The sequence below is a fragment of the Nomascus leucogenys genome, chromosome 15 (assembly GCF_006542625.1).
Source record: "Nomascus leucogenys isolate Asia chromosome 15, Asia_NLE_v1, whole genome shotgun sequence".
NCBI lineage: Eukaryota > Metazoa > Chordata > Mammalia > Primates > Hylobatidae > Nomascus > Nomascus leucogenys.
In genome coordinates, this window is record NC_044395.1 from 13,665,328 (window position 1) to 13,676,277 (window position 10,950).

A 10,950-nucleotide genomic window follows, 5' to 3' on the forward strand; every position below is an offset into this window, starting at 1 on the left:
CCTGGCCCCAAGGAGGTCCTCCCCTCACCCTGCGCCCTCCCCACCCACAGGCAGCGCAGAGCTGCTCTGCAGCCAGGCCCTCCAGCTCTGACTCCTCTCTGAATTTGTTCTCGCCTCCGGTGGGAAAAGCAAGACATGTGGGATTGTGCGTCTAAAAGAGAAATTGCCTGAGATAAACCCAGAGTCTGACTCAGCGCCCACTTACATCTCTGACTTCTACCAGACAGAAAATTCAGAGGCCCGGCTAAGCGTGTGATAATATGAAAGCACCTATAGATGGCAGCATGAGAATAAACTACAGGAAAGACTCGGCCGGGGACCAGGATGCAACCACGGGTTCCCCTTGCAGAGCGGGTTGGAAGAGGGAGCAGATACCAGTCCGTGTGACTGAAGTGGCCATGTGGATTGTGCTCTCTCCCTTCCCGGAAAACAACATTAATCTTGATGAGATGTCTCCCCTTTTAAAAATGGAAGTGGGAAAGTGATTTTTAAAAAGCACTTTGTGGGGAGAAGTTACTCCTCTAATTGAGCATTTGTGCATCACTTTATTTCTGAAAATCGTTAACATTCATCTGTACCCCAGACCAACGCTAAGACGGGTGATCGTATTGGCCCACGCCTATCTTATAGTTAAGAAAACGAGGGACTGCGGGAAATTAGTTACTGGAAATTTCACAGTGACCCAGCAACCGAAAACGGGATTTGCGCCAGAGTTCCCAGTCCATCTCTCAGATCACTGCCATTCCATGCTGTCTTCATTTTAAACTTTTTAGGATAGAGATGTTATTTAAATTCATATGAAACTTGTAAACAGTTTTCAGAAATAAGGTGTAGCAAACCCTGTCCTTTATATTTTCCTCTTGCTAATCCTTACCCCTTGTCACATGTTTTCAAAAAATTTAATAGAAATAGAGTTAAAAGGAGAGGCTGCATTGACCTTTTTCTATTCAAACCTAGCACTTTTCCCAGCTGCCTGACACTATCCCGGTTAACACTCTGTCTGATGCAGAGGAAGACACAAATCCTTATCCTGTGTAATCAAACTGGGGTAGAGGATCTTGGAAGCCCTAAATCTCCCCATTCTAGATGATCCCAGAAAGAGAGGCAAGCTACGAGTAAGAAAAGCCCTTTTGTAAAGAACTTTTCTTCCCACGCTCTGTGCTGGCCACGGCTGATGGCGTTTGTGATAGATTTGCTCAGGTATATGCCTTCAGCCTCTGGCCCCATTCAACAGAAGAGGAAAGTGGGACACAGAGATGAGTGAGCAGTAGGCTCAAGATTGCTGTAAGGTCACCAGCAGGCTCTTGTTCAAGGGACAGGGGCAAAGTCAAAGTCACACAAGGACTAAAGCTAGAGCCCCCTTCAGACCAGGATTCTCCTTCAGAAGGGAATTCCTTCTCCCACAGTGAAGCTGGAAATATCTTTGGTCCAAGCATATCTCAAGAGCAATCCATTTCCAACCCCTGAAGTCACCTCTAAACCAACCAGCCATCCCAGTGACACCCCAGAGGCTGACTGCCACCCGCACGCACCTCAGCTCACTCTCACACATTCCTGCACTACAGAATTCTTCAACATTCATTCTAAGACTCTTCTGGATAAAAAACCTTTTTTGCTTCTGAGGACTTCAGCGATACCCGGAAGAGGCAGCTGAAGAAAGAAGAGTCTGGGATTTGGAGTTGGAAGACTTTGGTTTGAACTCCTGCTCTGTCTCCTAGGAGATTTGAATCCTATCCTTTTTCTTGCCACTTGAACGAGATACTTGGCCTCTCCCGGCCTGTTCCCTTCCCTTGAAATTGGAGACAGCACTTGTCCGGGAACATTTTGGGGAGGGTTAAATGATATGCAAAAATAGCCTTCAGCACCAGACACATAGCAAAACCTCAATAAATATTAGTTTTCCTTCCTTGAAGTAAACATATCCCCTTTCCTTCCCTTCTGTTGGCCTCACATGAGAATTTTTGCCTTGGAAAGACCTCTCAAGCCCTGTGTTTAGCTGGCCTGATTATACGTGTTTCTATACAGAAGGGGAAACATGGAATAATGGGATGAAAGAGGTGGGGCCAATTTCAAAGATGAGGATGGATGGACACTTTTGCAGCTCCAGAGAACTACATCATCTTTTTTTTCTCCAAGGAGCTCAAAGCACTTAGATGTTACTTCATTCATCCTCATAGAAAGAGTTCTCACCTAGTTCAGAAATTTACTCCAAAGTATAAGCCAGAAAGTATCTAAATTATCTTGCCATTTTTATTGCCAATGGAAGATTTTTTGAAAAACTGGTGGTCAGCATTTGATAGGCATTTCTTTCCCCCACCCCATGACACTAAAATTTATCGATTGCTGGCATGCCGCATTCTAACGCTGTAAGATATGAGGCTTAAAGGACATAAAACATCACCCGAGGAGTCGTTAGCGATCCATAACGTGACAGAGGGAAATGTATGCTTCTTTAGAGGTTATTTCTAGCCAATGCATCGCTGTTTAAACTTGTGTCTTTCTGTTCTACAGAACCTCTTAGCGATAAAGTGCTTCTTGATGCTCTGGCTAGAAGGTGCTAAAACATAATGTGTTCGTGGTGTCGCAGCTGTGAACTGCAAACCCAGCACTTTTTCACCTCTCTCTAACTCAGTCGTTTTTGTTCCACCCCTCAACAACTGACTCGTTGCCAAGGAAATTGGAAAACAGATGGAATTGGAAATAATCCTAAGTAAGGGGAGGGCAGATTTTTTGAGTGTCTTTGCTTACTAGAAATTATACAGTTGAAGATGTGTCTACTACTTCAAAACTCTCCACTGGCAAAGTCACCCAAACAAGCTGCAGGCTTTTGTGAAAACGGCATTCTGTCCCTTTATGTAGAAAGTTGATTATCTCTGAGATAATGGCAGTGATAATCTTTCTTATTTGACTTTTATTTGACTGCTCATTTGGGATTTCAGAGCAGATGTTGAAACTTTATTCATGAAACGCTTTCACTGCCCACTCTAATTAACATCAAATATGAATAATTTCAGCCCTGGTCACAATAAAAAAAAAATGTCACAGCATAATAAAATGAGCCAGATCATTTGGGCCCAAACTTGGGACGCTACTTTTCTCTTCCAACCAAATTTTACTGGGGAGAGAGGGAGGAAATTAGGGATGGAGAGAGGCATTTGTACCTCGGGCAAGAGAAAAGGACCTTTGGGTCCCTAGATGGGTCCCTAAGCATGTGGCCTGGAACGGGTCTCAGTGCCTCAGTCACTCTCCTGCAAAACAGGAATGTCACTTACAGCAGGAAAGTTTTTGAGGGTTTTTTTTAAGGCATTAGTGATGATTTGTGATAGGGGTGACATATCTTCTGAAATATTACAGCTGACTGGGCTGGTTAACTGTGATAGTTCCCTCTGTTTCCTGCAAAGTGGGCAGCAAGACTCATTAGTTTAACTCAAGGGAACTGACACTCCTTAGCTCCAATAATTAGACTCTTTCACGGTAGCGAAGATGGACAAGAATTAGATGTCAGGTTATGAAGTGGAAAGCGGAAAATTTGAATTATTACAGGTGTGGTGCTGCTGCCTCCATAAAACGTGACTTCCTCCCATGTCACAATGAAAACCCAAGTGGCAGAGAAGGTTGCCATGTCTTTGAAGTACTTCCTGATGTCCTTGGTGGCTCTTTTCAAGATGACAGGGTCCATGGTCTCTCTGTAATAGATCTCGCCTCGAATTCCATTGTGCACATCTGCCCAAAATGGGGCGATGAAGGCCCTCCCATCCGTCAGGGGAAAGGATTCTGGCGTGAACTGGCTCACTAGCACATTGAAGGAAACAACTCCATTGTTATTGACCTACGAAAATAAGAGAGGTTTTGCACAGTGGATCTGAAACCATAACAACTTCAGAGTCACAAACCAAGACAGACATTCGCCTAATTGTATGAATGAAAACAACTTTTAAACTACTGAATTAGAACCCCCAAACACCAGCTTCCATTGCTCAAACTAAGAGGTTCGTTTACTTCCAGACAAACTCATTGGTTTTCCTTCACATTCGATTTGTAACCAGCTTCATTTCTGATTAATAATCAGTCTCATTTTCATGTTCCCTATCCTGTCTCTATTACACTTATCAAATGCTCCTGAGTTGTGCTTCTGTGTGTGGGTATGTGTGTACTGCAGGTGAGATGTGCATGTGTGTGTACTGAAGGGTGTGTGTGTACTGAAGGGTGTGTGTGTACTGCGATGAGGTGTGTGAGTGTGTGTTTGTGTACTGGGGTGAGGAGTATGGGTGTGTATGTTCTGGTGATGGTGTGTGTGTGTGTGTGTGTACTGGGGTGAGGTGTGTAAGTGTGTGTGTACTGGAGTGGGGGTATGTGTGTGTATTGGGGTGAGGGGTGTGTGTATACTGGAGCGTGTGTGTGTACTGGAGTGGGCTTCGTGTGTGTATTCTGGGGTAGGGAGTGTGTGTGTGTGCACTGCGGATGGGGTGTGTGTGTATACTGGGATGTGTGTGTGTGTGTACTGGGGGTGGTGTGCATGTGTGCTTACTGAGGTGGGACATATATGTGTGTACTGGGGTGGTGTGTGTGTGTGTGTGTATATTGGAGTGTGTGTGTACTGGCGTGGGCAGTGTGTGCGTACTGGAGTGGGTGTGTATATATGTATGTACTGGGGGTGGGGTGTGTGTGCTTACTGAGGTGGGATGTATATGTGTGTGTACTGGGTGTGGTGTGTATGTGTGTGTGTATACTGGGGTGGGTGTGTATATGTGTATGTACTGAGGGTGGTGTGTGTGTATGTATATTGGCGGGTGTGTGTGTGTGTACTGGGGGTGGCATGTGTGTGTGTGCTGGGCCAGACAGGGAGTAACGTGGGTACTAAAGACAGATTCAGGGTCACTAATACAAAATAAGCAGGAAAAATAAATAAGCATGGAAGTAAAGTTAAATTTGAAAATTGAGGTGCCCTATGTTAGGCCTCGCTTCCTATTTTATGACAAAAGAGGAGTGTCAGAGAAAGATAAATCAAACATTCCTTCATCCAACTCCAGTCTCCGATGAAAATATTCTGCTTTGGGTGAGACATTTAAAAGACCTCCACTGATGTCACAACCACTCCTGTACTCAGAGCAAGGACAAGGTTAAAACCTACAGATGCCCAGTTCCATTCCAGCTCATGTGGTGTGATAGTGTCTTGGTACAATCACTGCATAAAAATGGACGCATGACTACTTTACACTGTTTATGTAAATGACTATCTTATGGTGATTTCTTCATGATTAGTAAACCAATTAAATAGGAAGCCTTACTGGAAATCACAAGCCAAGATATACCCTCAGTCTACAAGGGACCTGTAAACAATTCAGCCTCTGCCTGAATCTGTAGCTCTGTACGTTGGTAGATAAGCTGATTTAACCCCGTGGCTGACATGGCTTCAGCAGCAGAGGTGCCTGTAATGGGAACTGCAATTCTTGGATACAGAAAACCTGGAGATAATTTTCCTATACATTCCAATCATATGTTAAGTTCCTGTTAACCAGTAACATTATGGACATTAACAGTGGCCCAGATCCCAGAGGCAAGTTATCAAGGCCTGGGCCAAGGGTAGGTCTACATGATGGGAAGCTAGGCTTTGGGTTTGGAAGAGACATTAAGAGCCTATTGTCTTCCAGTAATAGGGAACATCCTAGAGGCTTGAAGAAAACTGCACTACTCAAAGTGTTGGAAACGCAAGGAACAATTTACCCTCAAATAAATCTGCCTCAAGCTAAGGAACCTCCTGTTGCAAGGGCAAGAAAAAATTCTTCAGACTCCATATCACACAGTGCAATAGAGAAGAAAAACTAGCTTAACTGGGCTTCCAGCACGGAAGTCCTCACTCCCTTATTGCCAAAATCAGGTCAACACAACCCAAAACTTAAAACCAGCTATTACAAACACAGACTAGGGAGGCCCTGCCGTGAATAGAGCATAAAAGGCGCTTCAGGATGTCAGAGTGAAGTGTTTGCTAGGGAACAATAGGTGTAATTAAAACACACAGACTGGCAGAGGAAGCTGGTGATGACTCACATGTGTCTTGATTATATCCTATGGTTGAGATCAGTGGTTCTCAAACTTTTGTGGGCATCAGAACCACTTGGAGGACTCATTAAAACACAGATTACTGGCTCCTCCTCCCAGAGTTTCTGACTCAGTAGGTGTGGGGTGGGACCTGAGAAATGACATTGCTAATGACTGCCTGTGTGACCCTGCTTCTGCAGGTTCAGGGACCACAGTTAGGTAATGGAATAGTGAACTCTTTTCTAGTGGGAATCACCCCGGAGCCATAAATCAAAAGTTGGGGAAGAGAGAGGTCCCAGACGTAGAGATGGCCAGAGGTGGACATGCTTAGGGTTGCATTCTTCCTCCAGGGGTGTGGTATAATCCCTCACCCAGTTCTTTAAGGCCAACAATAAAGCCAGGCTCGGCTGCTCTGAATCTTCCTCTTCATGTGCAACAGTTTCGCTAGCAGCAAACCCAATGATCCAAAAAACCAAAAATAAAAACCTGAGAACACAGGTGCCTAGGAGAGCTCTGATCACAAATGGGACCATTTCTTAGTGTGGGTTGGGCGATGGGACCCTCTGGCCTATCTACAGACCCATATTGAGGGTGGCCAATTCTGCAAACAACTTTGATATACTAGTTGATTACCCCTCTACTGTGTTCCGACTCTGCTTCAAATTGGTAGGAAGCCCAAGAACAGCAGATGCCTAAACTTTTCACACCCCCAGAAGGGAAAGAAAAATGATATTGCTCCTACCGTGGTTCATTGTATCTTTTTATCTCGTTGAGTAGCAGAAATAATGTTCATGGCATTGGGGCTTCTGCTTCACTTCTATGTTTAATCACCCACAAAAGCAATTTATTACCCTGTATACTTCTCCACTATGAACATTAGCCATTAAATATACCTTTGACTTTCTTAATCATAAAACCTATCAGCTCATGAAATCTCAGAACTTGTCGTTTTGGCTGCCAATAAATCCTCCCTTCCCAGAGCTCTGGAAGAGGATACTTAAAATGCTTTTCTTAATGACAAACAAAAGGGAGGGCCAGAGAACAACAGATGGGCTGCTTCTCCACTTACATAGACACTGCGGTAAGGAACGCCAAAGAAGAAAACTGGGATGGCCAACTTAATCTCAGATGAGCTTCCATCATCTACTTTAGGGGTTTTGGTGTCATTCTGCCAAAATGGATACATGAGCTCCCTGGGCTGAGCTGTCAAGAGAGATGATGGTTAGATAGATGGCAGCTCCCTCTTCCGTTTGGTAAGCTACAGCTCTCCTACCTACTGAAGCCAGCTTCTTTCAGTAGGGCTTGCAAGCTGAACGCAAGTCATACTGCCCTGTCATTCATCCTAGGCCATACACAGCGCAGTATCTTCTCCCTCTGGGAAACGGGAGAATGGGAGTGACATCGTTTCTCCACAGGAGAAAGCACTTTGTGCATGTTCTTGCACTTTCATGCATCTTGGTGATATCTATGGCTACAGCTGGCTGGAAATTTGTGAAATTTCCCTGGAACCTTGAGCTTTCTGGGTACTGAGAGGCAGCCTCTAGGTCTGGCATGGCCACAGTTTTGAAGCTCCCTTTCTAGCTCAAGAATTCCACTATCGTGTCTTTTCCTGAAAGGAGTTCCCTCCCTCTTGCCGCACAATTGGAGAAAATCCCAGATCCCAGAAGGAAATAAACAACATTGGGGACTGGGACAAAAGCGGGAGGAGAGGATTTGTAGTAATTGGCCCATGAATGACCTTGATTGAGGGCTGGCCCTGCAAGAGGCTCTTTGCCCAACTCCTTTTTACAAAAGACAGACATGAGATCCTCCGGGGTCAGAGGGTTGGGTCCTTGAGAACTCTTTGGAGAGAATGAATTGCAGGGCTCTGATTGGTCCTCCTGGTCACCGGAGAGCCATCACACAAACACACACTACAGCCCGCCATGACAGGGTCACCTCCTCTCCTGGCTTGCTGCTCCCAGGTTTCCCATCCATACTGTTCCAAGATGTGGCTCAGTTTTGTGGGAGAAATGAGACAAGTTCCCTAGGGTCTGCATCACTGAGGATCAAGTCCAATAGCATCTGTGAAATAATCTACATTTTGGGTGTTACTTTTCTCTGCCTCTGTCCTTTCTTCTCCTGAATGAATATAAGACAATAGGACACTATCGTTTTCTCCCTTTTTTCCTTTTTTTAAATTTCTCATTCTCGGGGGCAGGGGCAAGACCATTCTAGGCAACGGCCACACATCTTGCGGTACCTGCTTGCTGCCATGAGATGCCGATGCCCCCATTCTCATGTCCGGCCTTCTCCTTGGGAAAGTCCCTGCTCTGTTCTGATGGAAGCAATAGGCTGGGGAGCAACTGGCCAAAGACCATCTTTGCTCCTTTGGGAGGCTTTTTAGTGAACAGACAACAGCTCATGTAAAAGAGAGTGCAAAGGGGCCAGAAAGCAGGCCTGTTGCACCAGGCCAAGAGCCAGCTCTCCAGTTCTGAAGCGGGGAGCAAGAGGAGTTCTGCCTCAACGGAGGGCTAATTTCTTTCCAGGGGCTGACATCCAAGGAGAACAGCGAAACTAATCCGGTCATTACTGTATATGCATCGTCCAAACCCCAGAAGTTGCTGAGAAGCTGCCCGAATTTGAGGCTGTAGGAGGCGCTGTGTCGGGTCATAGGCGCTCTGGGCCCATGATCTGTATTTAATGTTACAACCAGCAGGTGAAAAGGGGTCTTCTAACATTTCTATTTACATAATAGTAACAAATTAAAAATTCCTGGAAGGTACTAATTAAAAAAAACTTCATAATCTCTACTACAGTATTATACACGGGTACTTATTTCTCAGGTTAACAGTAACAAATTACGTCCTGGCATGGATTTATCCTTCATGGGGAACTTTTTAGGAGTCGTGCCCAAGTATGAATGAGGGCTGAAATTCACACTGAATTATCATCATTTGTATGGAAAGATTAATTGGTATTTTGGGCTGCATTGACTGGCCAATCTGCCTTGGGAATGGAAAACCCGTAATACCGCACGGAGGAGACAGAAAACCGTGGCCAGGGAGAATGACCCTAACTTCCTCTTCTGTTGCAAAGGTGAGGCAGTTTGCAAGATTCTTCTCTTCGTGGGTGATCCTAATTAGTTCACAATTTTGAATAGGAAAGAATGGACAGTTAAATATTTTTAATTTTAAGAAGGATACAAACAATAAGAATATCTAATATGGTAAATAATACTTGTCAAATGAAAGAGAGGGTGCTAAATACAAGGGCGTAGGTTTAAACTACAGTAATTAACACCACAGAAGCCATTATTAATTTTTATATATATATATATATATAAAACTGTTAGCAGCATGGCCTATCAATAACATCAGTGTTGCTAAAAGAAAGAATACCCCTATCCATGCTTGCCCTAAGCTGAGAATTTCACAATAAACATAGCTATGTTTCCAGGATTTTTTTTTCCCACCAAATAAAATGTACTTTCTTGGAGCTGAGGTAGGAAGTTGAAGTCATGGGCCCTCTTTCATTCTTGTGAGGTTTCACACTATGGTTTAACTGTTTAAATTCACCCATTCTGGAAAAACATTAGCGCTGCATGGGGGCTTGACATGTTCATCTCAGACTTGTACTCATGTGCCACTTGAACTAGACAAACTCACAAAGTAAAGAAAGGTGCCTTAGAATTTTAGCCATAAAAAGTTAAAATCTATGTAGACTGCCCCGTCTTTGTCTAAAATCCAAAACAACAGTAGAAAAAAACCTAAGTGGCCTTTCACTTACCCAGGGCAGTGCTACACAGAGAAAAAGAAGGAATCACTGAAGGAAAAAATTGTCTTATTTAACTTTAAGTTTTAGATTTGGGGGCCTTGTAAAAGGTCACTGATACACAAACCACTGACATCAATGCTGTTGTAATTTCCTAGTTTTGGCCAAAATAAGTAGATTCTTTAAAGTCTCCACCACAAATTAAATGCCTTACTGGGAATCAGTGATCAGACATGAGGTGCACATACACCTATCTTATCTACTTTTAATGGAAATAATTTTGCATTATTTTAAAGATCTACTCCACTAGCACAGGGCAAGCTGGTATATACAAATAGTGTTTGATGTTAAATAAGAAAAAAGTGGGAATATAAGTAAACCTCATTTAAAGTTAATGAATTTTACCCTCGATAATAGAATTTAATTACATTTTTCTCTTGTATCTGTAGACACACATGCACCTGCCGTTACAATTATGGTTCCAATAAAAGTGTCTCTTTATCAACTCAAGAGCATGCTAACTGAGAGCTTTATGGAATTCTGTAGTACTCACCTTGGTTCCGTACAAGTGCGAAGATGAAAGAGACCCAAATTCTAAGGAATGATGAATAATTCATCCTGGAATTTTAAAAAGAAAAAGAAAAAAAAATCCCCAGCTTGCCAGAGTAAACAGAACACCAGGTGTGTTTGGTGGCGAATCCCAAGACCATTAAAACCGTCATAGAACAAATTCACATAACAACATCAACATTGCTGAGTCGGGCTGAAATCCCCTGAATGCTGGCAGGTCCTCCTAAGTTCAACACTTCATAATCAAATTAGATGCCCAGAAGAAGCCAGTCTGGAAGTGTAATGAGATCATTCAAACTGTCAAGTGATTATTTAGAATCAGTGCGAGTGGTATGAGTAAAGGAAGGTCTCCCCTCTGCATCGAATAAAGCGCCGAAAACTAGGACCCAACGCTGAAGATGCATGCGGGTCCCGGGTTGTGTCTCTGCAGCAGAAACCACACCCCAGTGAGACCTGGATTTCCTAATTTTCACCACAGCTTTCCATCAGGATCAAACAAAAGTTGGTTAAAACACAGTGTGTTCTACAGCTAGGAGAATTTAGAGTTTGCCATCACCTTCTCCACAGAATGGAGCCGATCCATCATTT

At 43.8% G+C, this 10,950-nt stretch overlaps 1 protein-coding gene across 1 annotated transcript in view; it reads right to left on the reverse strand.

Moving 5' to 3' along the window:
• The window catches only part of TECTA (tectorin alpha), an 85,828-nt gene extending 75,393 nt beyond the window's left edge, over positions 1-10,435 (reverse strand). Inside the window, exons 1-3 of the mRNA XM_030829024.1 lie at positions 10,346-10,435; positions 7,109-7,242; positions 3,542-3,829 (exon numbers count right to left, since the gene is read on the reverse strand). Of these exons, the coding sequence (XP_030684884.1) occupies positions 3,542-3,829; positions 7,109-7,242; positions 10,346-10,409 (486 nt within the window). The 5' untranslated portion in view covers positions 10,410-10,435. The remainder of the gene's footprint in view (positions 1-3,541; positions 3,830-7,108; positions 7,243-10,345) is intronic.
• Between the last annotated feature and the right edge of the window lie 515 nt (positions 10,436-10,950).